At 51.8% G+C, this 19885-nt stretch overlaps 4 protein-coding genes across 4 annotated transcripts; all 4 read left to right on the forward strand.

Annotated features, from left to right (window-relative positions):
- Positions 1-1184: 1184 nt before the first annotated feature.
- CTHT_0026600 (G protein beta subunit-like protein) lies at positions 1185-2552 on the forward strand (the record flags this gene model as incomplete). Its single annotated transcript, XM_006693055.1, has 5 exons — positions 1185-1314; positions 1400-2118; positions 2192-2281; positions 2360-2479; positions 2532-2552. 5 exons carry the CDS (start codon positions 1185-1187, stop codon positions 2550-2552), a joined length of 1080 nt encoding a protein of 359 aa, XP_006693118.1.
- Positions 2553-5974: 3422 nt separating this feature from the next.
- On the forward strand, positions 5975-6936 carry CTHT_0026610 (putative phosducin protein; the record flags this gene model as incomplete). The annotated part of the gene is made up of 2 exons (XM_006693056.1): positions 5975-6577; positions 6688-6936. 2 exons carry the CDS (start codon positions 5975-5977, stop codon positions 6934-6936), a joined length of 852 nt encoding a protein of 283 aa, XP_006693119.1.
- A 3353-nt stretch (positions 6937-10289) lies between these two features.
- On the forward strand, positions 10290-12075 carry CTHT_0026620 (phosphatase 2C-like protein; the record flags this gene model as incomplete). Its single annotated transcript, XM_006693057.1, has 2 exons — positions 10290-11480; positions 11545-12075. 2 exons carry the CDS (start codon positions 10290-10292, stop codon positions 12073-12075), a joined length of 1722 nt encoding a protein of 573 aa, XP_006693120.1.
- Positions 12076-15060: 2985 nt separating this feature from the next.
- On the forward strand, positions 15061-19136 carry CTHT_0026630 (uncharacterized protein; the record flags this gene model as incomplete). Its single annotated transcript, XM_006693058.1, has 4 exons — positions 15061-15134; positions 15294-15460; positions 15534-19028; positions 19093-19136. The coding sequence occupies 4 exons, from the start codon at positions 15061-15063 to the stop codon at positions 19134-19136; spliced, it is 3780 nt and encodes a 1259-aa protein (XP_006693121.1).
- Positions 19137-19885: the final 749 nt, after the last annotated feature.

The raw sequence follows: 19885 nt of genomic DNA on the forward strand, positions 1-19885 counted from the left end.
GGGGAGCTTCCAGGTTGCCGTTTGTGCAAAGGTCTTGGCACCGATAGAAGTGGATGTAGCGGTGGTCCGTGCACCCACTAGCGAGTTAACGTTAATGTCCGGCTGCAGGAGGCGTGCCTGAATCTTGGCCAGTGGCCGATGCTCCTTGGAGATTTACTCGCACCTCACCTGCTTAATATCCTTGTCGCTCGTTCGATCCGCCGCTCCACAGACCTGGCCTGCCTAGTCGGCACCTCAATCAACCTGGGTTCTCTGCGAGTGTGCACCCATCAGCAACGCGAGGCATCTGCACAGCAGAAATCGGGGTTCGCGATCGCAGCGCGTTTCCCCGCCAATTGACAGTAAAACCAGCGGTCTGAGCCTGGCCAAATCCACAACATCTGAAGCCTCGAACCCCAGATCGCGCCGTTCTTGAGCTAGGCACAACGAGGTGAGCTGCTGACGGTCCAAGCCTCCAAAAAGAAGACCGGGAGTCCAAGGTCGCCCTGCACCTTGCACGCTCGCCCGGCGCACTGGTTGCAAACTCAGAAGCACCCCAGCCATCGAACCCCCATCAATCCATTCCCAAATCAGGCAGGGCAGGGGTCGAATAAATCGCAAATCTGCCCGGTCTCCCGTCGCCCAGCCGAGCTGGTTTTGCTTAACCGTCCGCACCCGCAGCACCGCATCTTTTTTTTTTTTTCCCTCGCTCGCCTTCCTACCATCCGGATTCTTCAATTTTCCACTTTTTTTTTTTTTAACGTCCGCGACCTGCGGCTTGTAACCTGCGCGCAGCTGTACAACCTCGATCCGGGACACGGGATCGGTCGCGTTTCAATCTCGAGAGGCACCTGGAGACCGTCGACACGACTTGATTCGACCATTTTGCCCGGGCCCGCAGCGCTTTAACCTAGCAAAATCGCCTCCCCCCAAAACCCCGGCTCGCTCGCCTCCCCCCTCTCCACTCCGCGCCCCGACCGTCATTTCACTGCAGCACCTGTCCTGACCAGGCCAGCTGTTTTACTGGTCGGCGCCCGCACCCCTGGAGCTCGCTTTCTTCCACACAGCATCTCAACGACCCAGACCTCCTCCAGCGATCGCCTCAGCGTCCCCATCTCGATCATCGCCGTCGCCGACGAAACAGGCTTCTCATCCGCCAATTCCCATCCAATTCGATCACGTTGAGGCGCTTTAATTCTACCGATATGGATCCAAGCCGGTCGAGCGACGTTTCGCCTGAGGCGATGCAGGCCCGCATCCAGCAGGCGCGTCGCGAGGCTGAGACGCTCAAGGACAGGATCAAGAGGAAAAAGGAGGAGCTCGCCGATACAACACGTGAGTCTTTCCGACGGCATCGTCGTTGCAATTTTTGGCGTTTTTGGGATTGCCTGCCAGCTAACGCGTCTGGATGTGTGGACAGTCCGCGCTGTCGCCGCGCAGGCGCATGAACCGATTCCAAAGAATCAGTTGATGAGGGCCAAGAGAACGCTGAAGGGCCACCTTGCAAAGATTTATGCGATGCACTGGTCGACCGACCGGAGACACCTCGTTTCGGCCTCACAAGACGGCAAGCTGATCATCTGGGATGCTTACACAACAAATAAGGTCCATGCAATTCCTCTCCGGTCCTCATGGGTCATGACTTGCGCTTATGCCCCGAGCGGCAACTATGTCGCCTGCGGTGGTCTCGATAATATCTGCTCCATCTACAACCTTAATCAGAACCGCGACGGGCCCACAAAGGTTGCCCGTGAGCTCTCTGGCCACGCCGGCTATCTATCGTGCTGCCGCTTCATCAACGACCGCAGCATCATCACCTCGTCCGGTGATATGACCTGCATGAAGTGGGATATCGAAACCGGCACCAAGGTGGTTGAGTTCGCCGACCATCTTGGAGATGTCATGAGCATCAGCCTCAACCCAACGAACCAAAACACTTTTATCTCCGGTGCTTGCGATGCTTTCGCCAAGCTCTGGGACATTCGCGCCGGCAAGGCCGTCCAGACGTTCGCCGGGCATGAGTCCGACATTAATGCCATCCAATTCTTCCCCGACGGACACTCCTTTGTTACAGGATCCGACGATGCTACCTGCCGGCTCTTTGATATCCGTGCAGACAGGGAGCTGAACTTTTATGGGGTAAGCAATAACAAGTCCCGATGTTTTAAAAATTTTTTTGGGGGGGTTCCTTGTCTGACTCATCTATTTCTAGTCGGAATCGATCCTCTGTGGTATTACCTCGGTCGCCACATCTGTTTCCGGGCGGCTGCTGTTCGCTGGTTATGATGACTTTGAGTGCAAGGTGAGTTGATTCCTGCGTCGCGCTTTGCCCACGCTGGTGTGCCACATCATTGATACTGATTTCGGTTGCCTCGTACAGGTCTGGGACGTTACCCGTGGCGAGAAGGTTGGCTCACTTGTGGGCCACGAAAACCGCGTCAGCTGCTTGGGTGTGTCAAACGATGCTATAAGCTTGTGCACTGGTTCCTGGGACGCTTTTGTAAGTTTCTTTTGCCAAATGAACTGCCGGGCCATCGCTAACTCTCACATAGCTCAAGGTCTGGGCCTATTAGGTCCCCTTATATATGCTGATACGACCATTGACCTTGACCTCTGGATACCCGGCCCCATTTCGCGTCTTGGGTGGAGCTCCCTCTTTGATTATTCTGTTTCCGTTTCTTTACTACTTCCGGTTCTTACTCTTTATTTTCTTCGCCCTCTGTCCATCTGTGCCTCCAGTAAGGGCGTTATTAGCTTTACCTTGGCTGTATCATAGTTTTCCCCCCAAAATATTGTCCATTTTAATGTCATCTGGCTGTGCTGTCCCGGTTTGGATTCCACATGTTTTCTTTTTTCAGCCTTGTGGGGCGGCCAGGTTCAGCGTTTTGGACTTGAGACACATGCTGGTCACAAGATGGAGCGGGCGGGAAGCTTGACGATTGTTCTTTTCCCTTGGACTGGCAAATGAATGGCAGTTCAGTATTAAGAGAGCGCGCGGTGCTTTGGTGGGGAAGAGAGGCTAACAATGGCTTCGGTTCGGCGCGGTTGTTGTTGGTACTGATGATGGGAGGTTTTGACATTGGTTTTGGCGAGGAGGATGGGCTGTGTGACGGCAAACATCACTCATATCTTCTATGAACGATGCCCCATTCTTTGGTGTTGTTAGGCAGTCTCTTTGAGATACTAGAATAAGAAATATCCTGTGTTTCTGATCATGGTAGATAATTCTCCTATTGTGTTGCATTAGCACAAGCGTGACTTAGTTCTATAGCTGGGTGGACTACGGATTGTGGATTTGAAGCATAAGTACATTCTGGAATGAGAGATCCCAGTCCTCGTGAAGCCTGGTTGTTACTACTGGCAGCTTTCGTCTCTTGGCACATGCCAGGCGAGGGACGTCTCTACTGTACCAGGCCGCTTTAGTGGACGAAATACATACAATGTTGTTTGAAAGGTCCAAGGCGTTGTAGAATTACCCATAAAGTACGTTGTTGCAATTCCAGATTGTTGAGTTTCTTGCTGCTTCTTTCGAGTAGGCTCTCAACGATACAGAGCAGCGTCGCCAAAATGTTGAGGGAAGGATCGCTTAAAGAACTTCGTGGTTGCAATTAAAGATCAATGACTTACTTCTATAGAAAAATTGTATTGTTGGATTCGCTTTCTTCCTAAGTCCAGCAAGGTAACTATTTGAAAGTTGGTTTAAACAGTGGGATGAACATGAACATTGGTTGAAACAGGGATGCCACAAATGTTAAAGGGAGACACATGTAGCTCCTGTCATCACCAAAAGGAGGTTATGGAGATTTTGGTATCATTGGATGACTTATCGGTGAACCCAGTAGCGATATTGGCTAATCGAAGATTCAAAGTGAGCTGTTTGTCACAAAGGCCCTAAGCTCTTTGCCCGCAATGCTCTCATACTGGAGTAACGACAAGAAAACACGTTTGATGGGATCACTCCTTGTAGATATTGTTCAATGCAAAAAAAAAAAAGTTTCTTAACAACTTTCGGAAGACTCGTATAGTTTAATTCACAAAATGGCTTTGATGGCTTCGATGACACGGAAGTCGCCGGTGGTTTGAAAAATCTGCACCATGTGCTCATACCGAGACTACTGTAGGTGGTCTGATGGAAGGTTTCTGGAATACGTGAAAAACTCCTTAGCTTTATGCAGAGAGTTGCTCGGTAATGGTCTGAAGGTTACACCAATAGGATGTCATAAAAGAAGCTGTTCAGAAACAAAAGAGCTTCTTGGCATGTCAGGGGCGGGCAAAACATTGTTTGAAATGCAACAGTTGCTGGTGATCGCCAATATCATGAATTAAACAGGATGAAACAGTTGGCAAGGACAGAGAGCCGTAACATAAGATAGCAGACACGTTATACTGATTTCAAGCAAACCTCATTCTGTACCTCCGAAGGTTCATTCCGTGTGTATGCAGAAAAAGCACATAGGATATCGAATTGTATCATTCCGAAGGTTATGGTATGCTAACAGCCTAGCTATGCCAGGAAACGAAGAAAGGCTGCCTGTAGGCACATACATAGAGTAGGCTCATAATCAATGAAGGCAATCTCCTAGGAGAAAGATAAGCTCGACTTACTGAATGCTTGAACTTCACACTAAATCGCCTCTTGATGTGGACAAACGGTCTTGAGGAGGCTTTAGATGACTCAACATACGGAACAGTTTTCGTCCAAATTCCCCTTCGCCACATAGATGGGCGCAGAACATGCTTCCATGACTTCTCTCCGCGAGCAATATGTCTTTTAGTGATATGTCCAAGACTCTGGAATGCGAAAAGCGACAGAACGCTATTTGTTAGCCACTGTCTGGATGTGTCGAGTAGTTCCCGGCCATTGTCAAGTGCTTGGGATGAAAAGAGATCCACTAGCGGGCGCCAGCAGCCGGTAACCCTTGTCCACACTATCCCCCCATTATCCGCGGCTCTTTAACTCCTGTGCTCCAGTAGGCAAACCCCTCCTTCGCAGGGGCAACTGGTCACTTGCACGTTCTCGCGTACCGTATCCTTGGCGACCAATGAAAGGCTCAATGTGCTGACACGAATCTTCCTCTGCATTTGAGAAGAACAGACATCATCCATCAAGTACTCGATCTCCGTGGTTTGCAAAGTCTGACGAACCTACGACAACTTTGGTGACTCGGACTCCCTGTCGCCTTCGCATTGTTCCGAGGCCGCTCTGATCCCTGTCCACCACGCGCCATCTGTCTGGGGTTTGCAACTTTCCGCCTTCCAACCTCACCAACTTCTTTTGCCGCTACAGATCCCGCTTCAGGCCCCACGTCGTCCGTCTTTCCATTGCCCTAACTTACCATCAACACACTTTACCATCCCGCATCATATCTAAAGCACATGATTTTGTCGATTGTTCGTCAGGTTGGGTTCGAGACTTTTGGTTGGAGGCACTTGACAAACTGTTCCCGCCAATAAAGAGAGAGATACGGCAGTCTCGACTCCAGCACACCGGCAACCACAATTCGGCCAGGCTTCCATCACTAACGTCACATTCAACCACACCTCCTGAAACCTTCTGACGCATTTCCCAGGGGAAAGGAAAAAAGCTGCTGTGCCCATCTTTTTGGAGTGCTGAGTTCTACGGCAGACCATTGGATTGCACAGTCGTACTACACGTGTGTTGTGCGTACACTTTTCGACACGACTTGGCTTTCGTCCTATCCGCTGCCCGTTCTTCGCCGCCGCCTTGGTCGCCCTTCGTAGACACCCGACTCTCAAAATATTTATCCTTGAACCACCAGGCACTTTAATCGAACCCCAGATCCTGCAGAGCATCCTGCCTTGCTTACCTTGTCCCGGGATCGCCGCGTGCCTTGCTCCAGGGCCCGCTCCTACACTGTGTCACCCTACCTCCTGCCCCCCTACCTTCCAGTTCGTGTCTCGGAATACGCAGGGACACCTGCTGTGCTTACATAAATCACCGCTACCCATCCGCTCGACAGTTTTTGGCTTCAAGATGGCTCTGAATCTTACCCCAGCCCAGGAGGAGTTTCAACTCTTTCTGGAGAAGAACAATCGCTCTGAGCTTGATAAGTATCACCCGGAGGACCGCGAGGATATCATTCGGGAGCGTGAGGAGGAGAGTCAGGACGAGGAAGACGAGTACCGCCAGAAACAGATCGAGGCCGCCATGAGGATGCCGACTCTGGATCATCGCAACGAGATTAGGCTTCCGCCGCCTTCATTTGACCATGGGCGTACCACAGGTGTCAAGGGCGTCATCGCTGATGCCCGGGCCTACGAGGCGGCCCGCCACAGCAGATGGAAAGAGAAGGTCCGCGCTGCGCGACGCAGTGTATTTAGCCTCGACAGAGGAAGTAGCCGACGAGACCGGGTCACAAGTAGCGATGAGGATGAGGACAGCGACCCAGGTCATACGCTCACTGCTGACGACTTGGATGAGGACGAGTTTATGCGGCAATGGCGTGAGACCCGCAGACGCGAGCTCGAGCAGGAGAGCAGAAACCCCATTCGCAATAGGAGGACGAGCCCGAGTGTCAGAATGTATGGCCGTTTTGATCACGTGGATGCCTTGGGCTATCTGGATGCGATAGAGAAGGTATCCAGGGAAACTGTGGTGGTCGTGTTTGTCTATGACCATGAGGCTAGTTTCCATGTTCCCTTTAGTACTGATATTTCATTGTTCTATGTGCTAACTGACGAAAAAAGTGCGACGTTTCGGCGATGATTGAAGCTGCCTTATCTCCATTAGTCCGCGCCTACCCTGCTGTTCACTTCGTCAAGGTCCATTATTTGGACCTCGAGTTTGAGCCGGCAGGTGTACCGGCCATTCTTGCATATCGCAACCAGGGCGATCTCTTTGTCAACTTGACTGGCATCCTGGAGCTGATTCCTGACGAGGACGAGTTTGACACCGATGCGCTCAAGAAGCTCTTCATTGAGAAGGGGATTTTGTGATCGGTTTAGACATAATCTTTTCATGTGTTCTACCGCTTCATTTTTTTTTTCACTTTTTTTTTTGGGCCAGGTTCAGAGATGCGATGGCATGGTTAGGTGCGATACTATCTCCGAGGGTTTCTGGGTTCTTAATGACCATCCCATGGCAAGCTGGATGACAAGGCAGGGAATACAATGGTTAGAGACGTTGTTTGCAGGATTGTGTGGGATGTGAAATGCGCATGCTGAGATACCACGAATACAGGGAATTTGGTATGAACAGTTACTCCGGGATTTCTTATACATTTGCTTCTATCCTGATTATGGAAAATCAAAGCTTTGTGCTTCATTTCCATCGGGTGAAACCGTTGACGAGGCCTCTCTGTGATTAGTTGTTCATTTCAATGAGAGTACAACACCTGCCCTGCTACCTATATGCTATGGCTTAATGAACTGGTTGTTTGGATGCTGACAGGCCCGTTAAGGAAGTGGATTTGGGAAGGCTTCAGAAAACTTTTGAAATGAGTCTTACTATGCAATACAGAAGAGCTGCTTGTGTAAAGTCCAGAGAACTTTGATACATGCCTTGGAGGTGTACTTTTGTCTTTGATCGGGGACCACGTGATTTCGGACAAAGAGCAGCCATTCCTATCTCGATAAGTGAAACAGGCAGGAGCAGCAGCGTGCGTGCAGCAAGCAAACATTGTAGCGTGCTACCTATTACTCTGTGGTAGAGCCCTCAAGCTATAGGTCTGGTCGGGTTATCATGGTTCACATACGTACCTTGACTATCTGGCGATGGTCCATTATGTTTTTACCAAGTTGTGACTTCAAGATTCATGTCTTTTTAACTTGTATCATTATAAACCAGATAGAGTGATCGCATTTCCTAGATCTGACTTCTGAGGATTACTTCAGAGACTAGAAAGTCTCTTTGACTGTTAGAACTGATGGAGATCGTAATGTTGAAAAAGGACCTATCAAAAGGCAGGACCCGCAGTGACTTCCTAGGGACGTGACTAGGACCCTGGCTCACATCTTATCATTCTACAGCAAATACATCAAAACATATTTTTTAGGCGAATTTTACTTTCTATAATAAAGCTTTGCTATATCTAAGGTACAAGATCCATATTATACATATCATCTTGTTATGGCCCAGGTGCGGGCCAGCAGCTGCCCCACATTGGTGGCAAGGGGACCAATGAGGAGGCTTTAAGTGGGATCAAGGAGCGGACCAATCAAAATAGGAAATGACTGTCGTCGCCAAGAGTCGCCAAAAATGGACCTCAGCCCTCGACTATAATCTGAACTTGTCTGGCGACATTGCCGTAACCAGCAAGGCCAATAGGTGTGGAAACCTGGAGCTAAGCACAAGGGCCAATGGAATGCAGGAAGATGGTTCACCAAGGCTTAACAGCCAAAGAAAATAGTGAAAACGCTTAGCAATGGAAGGACTCTGGGTGTTACGGACCAGCAGCCGCTCCGCAACAGTGGAGTAAGAATTAATAGAGAAGCACTGAGTGGGATCTGGAGACGGACCAATCACAGGTAGGGAAAGATAATTGACGCGACGAACCACCGATAATCGACCTCTACCCTCAACGATAATCGTGAACTTTGGTTGACGATAGTCTGAATGGCAGAGCAGGCATACCACCGACTCTCGAATATAAATATGCAATAGAATTGTCCATACCCAGAAACAATGATGAGGACTCCTCAGTCAGCAATAGAAACAGTTGTCAACCAACAACTGGGGACCGCAGTAAGCCACATACGATAATACTGTGTGAGGACTCTAATCCCTCTGGTTCTACAACCTGGTCACTACCTTCAAAGCCATGTTCAGGAGGTTGTGGAATCGTCACACTGGGTATAAAGGGCACATAGATTCCCTGACGACGTTTGGATATAAACATGTATATAGAATTACCCATGCCCAGGATTAGGATGAGGACTTCCTCAGTCAGCAATAGAAATAGCTGTCAACCAACAACTGGTAACTGCGGTAAGCCACGTATACTACTGTGTGAGGACCCCAGTCCCTCAGGTTCTACAACCCGGCCACTACCTTCAAAGCCATCTCAGGAGGTTGTGGGATTGTCACTGCTTCCCTTCCCGATTGGCTACATTCAACTATACCTTAGAGCGACTGCTAGTTCGCATCCAGATTGAACTAATGATTGAGTATGATATCTCATTTTTGTCTACTTTGTTTTACAAAGCTATTAAGAGATATATATTTAGAGAGTCTACTTTCAGGTTTACACCCTTTTTTTTATATAATTGGGGTGCCTAAGAGCGGCTTCTACTTGCTGAGCCTACTGATAGGCTTTCTTCATTAAGAAAGAAGCCCGACCCCATCAATCTCTTTCCAATCCCCATGGCGCGAGAGAGTGGGGGGGAGCTCTTGGATCCAGGCGCACCACCGGTCAGGGTTCGGTGACGCTTTCCATTGGTTGTTGGGGCGAGCTAACCGCCTGCCGCAACAGCTGCATGCCAGCGCAACCGCAGGCAGGGCCTACGAAATCTCGGCCCAGGGCAGGCCACACCTCACGAGTCAACCCCCCCCCCCCTAACCTTACCCAACACTGGATCATCACAAACCCAATCCAACTGTCGTCGACTGCAATCAGTCGTTGCTGGTCACACACATTCTATCGTCAGCTGTTTTCTTGCCCCATCGCCATACCCAAATTGCCCGGCATTCCTAAGCTGCACCGCTCATTCCTCCGACCTATCGATCCATCGACAATCACACAGCCGCAGTCGCAGAGGCAGCCGCAGTCGCAGCCGCTGTCCTGCATTACATCATCCTGTTCCGACCGTCAAGCCTCAACACCAAGCCGTGACAGAACACTTGACCCTTCGTCATCAGCCACGCAGGTCGCAGGACAGCAACCCACCCACAAACTCCGGGCATCCATTTGACCAGTGTTTATTTCTAGCCCGGAAAACAACCTTATCTGACGCTTCTTTCTGCCTTCTGCAATCTGCTCTCACCGCTGCACCCTTGACTCCGGCTGCGGCGCGAAGAAGCCGATCTTGCTTGCGCGACAATCATCAACCCATCTACTCCTTTCCAAAAGAAGAATTTGAGTTCTCGCGGCAACTCGGGCGACTGCGGCCTTCTACAATCCGCCGACATCGTTCAGCGCGCATTCTCCCAAGCTCCGGCTACACGATAGCTCCAAGGTCGCGAGTTTCTGCGACCCCTTCGCGCCAAACGTACTCTCCCCTACTCTCTTTTACCGTCTACCACGCTGGCAGGCAAGAAGCGGCGCAGTCTCTCCTCTCGAGAGGGAGGTCTGCTGACTAGGATGTTTGGCATTGGCTCAAGCTTTAGTGGCTCGAAATCAGATACCAGCACTATGTCGGACTCTGCAAAGTCTAGTGACAAGAAGGCAGGTCGCAAATCCCCTTCTCCAGACAAAAAAGACAACGAATCCTCAAAAGCCGCGAGCTCCGAAAAGCGCAATGGGAATGGAAGCCCTGCTGGCGCAAGCGGCTCGGACGAGCAAAAGAAGCACCGGAGCACAGGGGTGAGCGCTCGAGCGAGCAGCTTTATTGCCCAGGCGAAAGCCACCCTCCTGACCCAAGTCGGGGCTCGTTCTAACCACGACGATTCGGCTACTGACTCAAAATCGTCAAACCAGACTCCCTTACAGAAGCTCGGCAAGGAGGAGGAGACCTACCTGCAGCCTCAAAGCAACAATGCCGCGGGTGAGTCCTATCCAGGCCCTCGATCAACCTTCCGCGTTGGTGTCTGGGAGGATCGCAATAAGAAGTGCAGACGCACCATGGAAGATACCCATGCCTTTCTCTACAATTTTTTGAAGACACCTGCCCCTGTCGTTGAGGGCCAGGAACAGGACGGCGCCGATGCGGCAAGTCAGGATGTCGAGACGGACAACGGCTACTTCGCCATTTTTGACGGCCATGCGGGTGCGTTCGCGGCCGACTGGTGTGGTAAAAAGCTCCACTTGATCCTCGAGGATATCATACGGAAGAACCCCAACTCGCCCATCCCTGAGCTGCTGGATCAAACTTTCTGCGCGGTCGACGCACAGCTTGAGAAGTTACCACAGAGGAATAGCGGTTGCACGGCTGCTATTGCTGTTCTGCGCTGGGAAGATCGCGTCCCGAGTGACCACTCGGCTACGGGGTCTCAAGCAATTGCGCCTGCTCTCGCTAGAGCTGCTCAGGAGGCGGCCAGGTCTGGAGATGGAGCGCCGAATGATACATCCGAGGCACTGCGGAGCGTCGCGAAGAGGCAGCGTGTTCTCTATACTGCCAACGTTGGCGATGCCCGTATTATTCTTTGCCGGTCGGGTAAAGCTCTTCGCCTGTCATACGATCATAAGGGTAGCGATGAGAACGAAGGCAGGCGTATCACCAACGCTGGGGGCCTTATCTTGAACAATCGTGTCAATGGCGTGCTTGCTGTAACCCGGGCCCTCGGCGACAGCTATATGAAGGAACTCGTTACTGGACACCCGTATACTACTGAGACAGTCATTCAACCTGAGCTGGATGAGTTTTTGATCATCGCTTGCGACGGGGTAAGTCAAGCTTTGGACGGCCTATATGGCCTTTGGCAACTGTGATACTGACATCTGGCGGTAGCTTTGGGACGTCTGCTCTGACCAGGAGGCAGTTGAGTTGGTGCGCCATATCGAAGATCCTGTTGCAGCTGCTAAATTGCTGGTTGACCATGCTCTCGCCCGCTTTAGCACGGATAACCTGTCATGCATGATTGTTCGCTTCGACCAGAAAGCCATTCTCGAGCATCAGAATAGTGTCAACAAAGCAGTCGGCGTCGGACACGATGCGCCTGCTTCCCCTAAAGAGCCGACTATTGAGGAGGACAAGATTGCGAGTGAGACAACAGCTACTGCAGCGGAGAGTCTCCCTTCTGGTGCCGGCGAAGTGATTAGCGCAAACGGGCATGCTGCCGATGGCAACCAATCCTCTACCGAGCAGCGAGTTTCTGCACAAAATGTCTTGGACACGACGTCTGGTTCTGCAAAAAAAGAACCCGATTTGACCAGCAACAGGCTGTCTGGTGATGGATGCGCAGCCACCACAGCCGCTTCAGAGTCGGCTCATGGCACTTCTGCATCGGCAAACAGGAATGCAAAGACTGACTTCAGTTGATGCCAACACCACCACCAAAACGACTTGAATTGTCTAACCTATAGGCTTTCCTCTTCTCTCATCCGTGAGGGGAAATCCGTGGTTGCGCCTGCAATGTAGACAGTGCAAACAGGAGCCCGTTCTTTAACCAGTTTGTCAGTATCGTGTCCCTTTAGGGACTTGTTCGGTTATGTCTTTCAAGTTACCGAAATCTGAAGGAAGGAAACGGTTCACCTGGGTCTGGTTTTTTTTGAGGAATACGGAACTACAACAATGCGAGAGATAACAATGATAATCACCACTCAAACTGCCTGGGAGCATTTGAGCTGCCGGGTTCTGAGCAGCAATAGCAAGCGGTTTAGTGGGGAATTTGAGGCAAAACCGCGCTCTACATCTTGCTTTGCATTTTGTTTGCGTGTCTAGGTTTGCTATGTGTGGATATGGGATAACGGTGTCAGGAAGCACTTTTCTTGCTCGCGATTGCCGTGAGTTTCAGTTTGGGGATCGACTGGGAAGGTGATCTTCAACGGGACGGATGGCTTTTGCTTGGGTTTATTGTGGGGATGGCAGAATTGGAGGAACTATCGGCTGCGTTCTCTTTGTCAGGGTTCATGTTTTCTAACAGATGACGGGTTCCCTGGCTGCTTACTTTGGTCTGGCTCGATGCCAGCCATTGCAAGTGTCTCCCTTCCGGTGTTGATGGTACGGGTGAAGCTAGTACTAGGGATAGCATCGTTGATTTGCCGACCAAAACCAGAAATACCTTTCCCTTAAGAACATATACTCTGTGTGTGTGATTGTTCCGTAAACGAAACCGCAAAGCTTTGACGATCCCTTGGTACCGGTGCGCCGTTTCAAGCTTGTGATACTGGTCAGGAAATACTAGGTTTTGCTCTGATCGTAAAGTTCTTGAAGTTGTTCCCCCCTCTCCCTTGACTTTCCATCCATCTGCTGACTCTGACCGAATTCGGGCTCCAACATGACTGTCCAAAACACCCTCCAGTACGCCATCATAGGGCTGAGAGTATCATTGACAGGTAAAGTATTGGGAAGTTTGATGCTCATGATTGATGCGCCTGATGCATCCAAAAAATCTCACCTTTTGCGCGCTACCCGGGATTCGGATGAAGAGAGAGAGGTCGGTATTCCCGACGGTCTGGATCAGCAGCCCTAAAGGTAGATTTATGTTTGTTTCTATTAACCGTTTACACTAGCATTAATCTCTCTTTCCTGTCTTGGTGTTTCATTACCTACCAGAGTTTGGTGACACCGGACAATATCACAACTATGATGATGAGGTCGATGTTCAGCTGTGGAACCAACTGATGGTCATCCAACTAATTCCAGGAATGGTTAGATCAGCCGGGAGAAGAAGAAGCGTTTCATTTCATGGGGACTTCGGTACGGAGGACAAGGGAGGTGGGGTGGGGGGGGGGGCGGAAGAGAAGACTTCTGAAGCCCTGGGCGAGAACTGTGGACGCAGAGAGGGAATCGGACGTTAAGCACCCACACACAACGAGAGAGGTGACGACGCGGCGCGCTCTGCAACGTCTGCATGTGCTTGCGGACAAAACTGGTAGGAACTCTTGAGACACAGGCGACCGACAAAGACCCATAACGATCCGCGGGCTCACAAGCCATCAAATCCAGGGATGTCCACAAGCCAAGACATTGCTTAGGGTTCAGAGAGTGCCATCATCTCTCTTTGCCCCTGGATCCTGGTCCAAGACCCCGGCTCAGGCCACACTGCACCCCACTGCCCAGACGTGATGCATCAAGCCTTCACAGCCCACGCTTTGCAGACCTTGGACCCAACAAGCCGCCAGGGTGCGGACAGGCCCCGGGGCAGGCCCCAGACAAGACCCCTGAGACGCTAGCGCTGTGGTGTACTGTGGTTGATGCTCCCTGAACGGCCAATCGCTACAATAAAATATCTCACCGAGAGGATCGGCGCCTGCCTTTCTCGAAGCCTTTTTCGGGACAAGCACTGGCGTCCCCTCTTTCCAAGCACTTGAGCTTGTGCGTGGTGTGCATTTCTGCGATCCATTCGATCCCCCCCCCCCCTTTTGCCAGGTGCCTGTCTGAGTCCTGTCCCCAGGTTGCGAACAGGCGCATCATCCAAACATCCAACCAAGACGGACAACAGAGGGCGGAAGACAGCATATCCTGTCCACTCCCAGTCCTCTCAGGGAATCCCCCCTCCCCTTACTGCCGCCCGCAGAAAGCGTCCAAGATCGTTCATTTCCCTTCTATTGCTTGCTCGTCTCCAGCAGCCATACGGATTAGTTGGCTCCCCTTTCTTGACTTTTTTTTTTGTGTTCTCGCTTTCTGCCCTCGTTTCGTAACTCGTTACCTTGTACTTTTTCCCCCTTCCTTTATCTTCTTTTCTTCCCCTCCCTTGTTGCTTGAGTAGTGCTTCGGCCCCGGTGTCCGGTGGAAGAGTCTGGAGAGCGCTGCCCGTCCTCAGATGACTCGAACACCCAGGTCGACTTTGACATCGAACTTCGCGTCATCGCCAACGGTTAAGCCCGGTGCTCCACTACCCTGAGGGGACACACCTGAACCTGGTTCGCCGCTCCAGGTTTTTGTTCATTTTAGCCTTTCGATGCAGACACGGCTCTGAGATCGAAGATCAACACGGTTCGGACTGCGGATTATTTTGCCTGTCTTCCCGTGCTGCAGCCTTCGCGGAGACCCGGCACCGCCCGCTATTCCATGCTCTCTGCGTGCCTTGGCCCTCTCGTCCACGCGCTTTCTCCCAGAGTCTCCTTATCTTGACGGGCCAATCCGTTCTATGTGTGCCACGGCTCGACCGACCATCCACTGTCCGTTCGCCCTCACAACGCGCCTGCTGAATCCGTGTTTACTCTTCCGGCCCATTGCACGACGCCACACTGTCTTTCCGGACCTCTTTGTCAGAGCGCCTTCCACTGCCGCCCTTTTTGAACCATCAACGGTCTACAGGACAAGGTTCAGTGCCTGACGACGGTCTTAAACTAGCCAGAGATGTCGTTGAATGGGTTGGATAACGAGCAGGTTAAGGAGGCATTCGAAACTGCCGCCGCTGAACCAGGAGGATGGTATGTTGACGCTGGGGTTGAGCGGGCCTCTCGCTGCGTCTAGCGTTCCATTAGGCTCAAACGATCCCCTCCCTTTTTTGTGTGTATGCTCTGACCTCTTGGGTTGATTGCTGACCTGCGGATGCGTTCAATCGACAGGTTCTTACTCAAATATGCTAGTCGCGATGAGGTTGAGTTGCTAGGTCGGGGGAATGGTGGTATTGTCGAGCTGCGTAATCTCATTTCGCAGTACGAGGAGAAGTCCCCGCTGTATGGCTACCTCAGGTATCGACGCAGGAATGTTATCATTAGGTATTTGCCCGAGGACTGCTCCCGCTTAATTCAAGGTATTTCTTCCTCTTTCCTTGCGAGGACTGCCCAGCACTTTTGGCGAATCGACACTCATCGAAAACCCCACAGCCCGAGTAACAGTCCACTTCGAAGCTGTCTGCGATCGCTTCTCGCCCTACGATACAGTTTTCGCGATAGCTGATGCGAAAGAACTTACCGACACCAAACTCTCGGCTGCCTGTTCGCTGCATGCTGCGTCCAATTCCACATCTTCGACGACTAGCTCTGTCCGGCGCAGACGGTTAATGGAAATCGCCGAGGAAGAGGAGGAAGAAGAGCGAGAAAGAAAGCGCCAGTCGGTCGTTAAGGACGAGGAGCGCCCCAAGTCGCCGCCCCCATCGCTGCCATCCGACTTTCCAGTCAAGCTGGATGCCGAGCTTGCCAAGTCGCCAGAAGCATCCCAGTTTTCGAGCGACCCCGAACCTCCCCAGTTCACTGGCGTCCCAAGGCCCTCATCCCCCGCAACTACTTTGGACGAAGTCTCGGGCCGCCCCTCCTCACAGACTTCGCGCTCCGATTATTACTACCCCTCTTCGTACCCTTATTCGAAGCCTCGCGTGAAGCTTGCCCCGCGGCCTTCAGCGGAAGGTCGGCCAAGGTCTGCTGCTGGTGCTGCAAATCGTCCGATCTCAACGCTCCCGGCGAACATCAAGTCGCTCTCTAACCGGAAGGCGCGCTCGCATTCTCAAGGGCAGGACGAAGAGCCGAGCGAATCGATCAAGGAAGAAGCCGAGGAGTATAGCGTGAAGCCTTCTGAGGAGCAAACTGCTTCTCTGGAGAACGATCCTGTTGCTTCCGCCCCTGCTCCGGAGCCCATCATGCCCGTCGCAACCGCGCCTCCTGCGAAGCAAAACACCATGACGCCCGAAAAGGTCCGGTTGTTGAAAGCTATGAAGCTGAGGGAGAAGAAGATGGCCAGTATGCAATCAACATCTGCCCAGGCTGCCGATACTTCCGAGGCTGGCGGTACCGACGCCCCGCCGGGGAACAAGGGAGATGACGAAACAGCACCAGAAGAGGTATGTGCGGAAGAGAAGGCAGGAGACCGCGAGGACATCCAGCACGAGTTTACGGCCGACTCGGAATCAAAGACCGAAACTGCCGCGGATAATGCATCTGTCGATACTCATATTGATTCACATGCCACATCCCCTCTCGCTGCTTCTGATATCGGTGACTCTACGCAGGCTTCGTCTTTGTCTGATTCAACCGATGAGACCCTCCTTGCTAAAGAGCCAGAGTCTACGCCCAGCCCCGATTCCGGAGAGACGACTCCGCAGGGCGATGTGGCAGATTCAGTCGGGAAGCAAGACGCAGGTGCGAGCTCCGAATCAAAAGATGATCAGACAGAGAATAATGCATCCGAACAAAAGGACGACAAGGAGCATTTCGAAACAGCTTCAGGTGCTACTGAAGGAACTGCTGCTGTCGCTAAAGTTACTGCGGTTTCGGATTCCAATGACAAGACTTCTCCCACGGAGTCTTTTGTTGAGAATCAAGACGGCTCCAGGCCGTCATCTGAGAACCCGAAAGGCCTTGCGGAAGCCCCAGTTCTAGACTCCGCGGCTGCCGCTGGTGACAACTCTGGAAAGGTGGAGTCTGCTCCGGCAATCCGTCTTCCCGTATCCAAGTTTTCCGCTACTAGCGCCCAGGCGGTTCCAGCGATTGTATCCGAGCAGCCGGCATCAGAGACCCCGGAGTCATTTGCTGCTGATGCGGCCAATCTACAGGATAAGAACGACAACGCCAGCAACTCGGCCGAAGCTGTAGAGGGGTCAAAGTCTCGGCGCAAGGTTCCCGAGCCTATCAAGACGGTTATTGAAGATTCTGAGGCCCACAAGCGGCGCTCGGTGATCAGCATTCTGGATAACGACGGGTTTATGGATGAGCTGCAGTCGGCACCTGTTGAGCAAGCGACTCCCGTACCTGTGGCTAAGTCTCCATTGTCTTCCTGTCTCTCGGTCGACAATGACTCTAAGAAAGCCTTGAGCGGACCTGAGAAAGCAGCACCTGCACCGCGGCCGGGACTTCTAAGGACGGCATCAAATCCAGTTAGGAACTCGGTCTTTGGTGATTCACCTGTAACTACTCCTCGGTCAGCTTCTTCTGGAAACGCATATTTGCAGAGACTTCAGCAGCAGCAGCAGCAGCAGCAAATTGCAGCTTCAGAGTTGCGGCCCAAGAACACCAAGCTTGGTTCAAGCATTTCGCAGCGCATCAAGGCATTGGAGAAGTTATCTGGTAACGCAAATAGCCAGGAGTTTGTGCCGAAAGAGCGCCCATCAGCAACCTTCTTCGCTGTCCGCAAAGCTAGCACTAGAGAGATAGTCAGGTCGCCGTCTATTGCCGAACGGGCTAATACCCTGTCAGCCAATCCGAGCCCTTCTCCTCCTGGATCGACGGAATCGTCCCCCGAAGCCAGGCGTGGCAGATCGGGTTCCTTGGTGAACCGTCTCTCCATTTTTGAGGGCGGCATGCCACCAAGGGGAAGGCCCGAATCCGTTCAAGTAACGGCGCGCATTGTTCGCGATCCGAACCAGCCCTATCCTAGAGCTCCGGAGTCGAAAACTGGAGATTATCCTCCCTTGGATCTTAAGCAGTCTCCTCTGGTGGTTGATGTACACAATCGTTCCTCTTCGCGGAGCCCCGTGCGACCATCCAGCGTGATGTCTTTCAGGTCATCCGATCGGGATAACAAGCACGGTTTGTTGGAAGGGAGACTTTCCAGAGATCATGGCACAACAGACAATCAAGCTTCAGAGGAGAAGGATTTCGACGGTCCACATCCTAGGAGGCGGTCATCGCTTTCTCTGATGAAGGAACTGATCAGAGGGGCAAAGTCCCCTTCAACAGATAACCTGGCCGCTTCTGGTTCTCAGCTACAGACTTTGCCCATGCAGCATTCAGTGGTAGGTTCTTTGGCCCGTCATTTGAGCATCGGGAGCCGACGCTCATCGGTCGAACAGAACAGTTCCGCTGCTTCCAATGGCGCGGGGTTGCTATCGCCTTCGCGTACTGCAGATGGCGCCGATTCTGAAAGCGAAGTTAAGAGCACCTACAGTTCCGGTGCTACAAGCCCGAACCAGAGCAAGGGCAGCCGTGCTTCGCGCTTCATGCGCCGCCTTTCCAATACCCTGACAACTGGGCGCAAAAACACTTCGCCTGCTATTTCCCCCACCGTGGCTGAGGAAAATGTTGCTGAAGTCGAGGCCGCTTCCAAGGCCAACGCCGCAGCCACGTTGGTCCCTCCGACCCAGCCCACGATTGTTGCCTACATGGGCGATGTCAACGTCCAGTTCCCCGACAACCTCCTCTGGAAACGCCGGAGCATCTGCCTCGATAGCCACGGCTTCCTGATTCTGAGCGCCGTGCAAGGTTCCGCGATGAGCAGCAACAGACACAGTGCCCTTATCAAGCGGTATCACATGAGCGATTTCAAGTTTCCTTATGCACCCGACGTCGAGCTGCAGGAGCTTCCCAACAGCGTCGTTCTCGACTTCATTGATGGTAGCGGCTTGCAAATCGCCTGTGAGGACAGAGCCGGGCAAATGAATGTCCTGAAGAGTAAGTTTCACTACACTTTGGGCTTCTTACTATGCGCTTATGTAGATACTAACACGTTGCACAGTTCTCCAAGATGCTCATCGCAAGCACACCAGCTTTGGGCAGTAAAATGCTGTCTTACGTACTATCCTCACGAGCCCCCCCCCTTTTTTTCTGCTTCACCAGCGCACTCCTTCAGTGGCGCTTGACGGTCTGGCCACCATGTTCTCATCTCCTAGATTGCACCTCTCCTACTGTAGAGTCTGCCCCTCTGAGCTCTACCTGTTCGCTCACTACTACCTATTTCCTTTTATAAGCCTTACTGTCTTGCTTTTCAATATCTAGACCTTGGTTTCGATATGTTGATTCTTTTCACTGCCTGGGCCCGAACTTGGCTAACAGTCAGCGATGGCCCTGGATGCTGTTAACCCTCTAGATGTTTTATACCTTATTTTTTTTTTTCGAGCAACAAAAGGTCACGCTGCACAGCCCCCCCTTTGTCTTTTTTTTGTGTTCTCTACACTATGATACCTGATACCACTTTCTGAATCTCACTGCCACGGCTTGTCAGCATTTTCCTCCCTTAGTTATACTTCTGTTTGCGTCTTCTTTGCAGACTGTATCTGGGGAGAAGGGGAGATGGAGGCAACCTATCTTACTGTGATGAAAAAAAAATAAACAATATATCGTTGGCTTGAGTCTTACAGAAAGAAGTACCTAAACACGTACATTCTAGCCTGCTGACTACCCGAAATGGGTGATGCTGGGCTGAAATTAGCAAGTCAGGTTGGCGTTCTGCTTTCGGTTTGCATACAGCTTACATAGGCCTCCCTGGTGAGACGTGCAAGATCTGTTCTGCTCTCATGTAATCATCCTTT

This window comes from Thermochaetoides thermophila (assembly GCF_000221225.1).
Source record: "Thermochaetoides thermophila DSM 1495 unplaced genomic scaffold scf7180000011816, whole genome shotgun sequence".
NCBI lineage: Eukaryota > Fungi > Ascomycota > Sordariomycetes > Sordariales > Chaetomiaceae > Thermochaetoides > Thermochaetoides thermophila.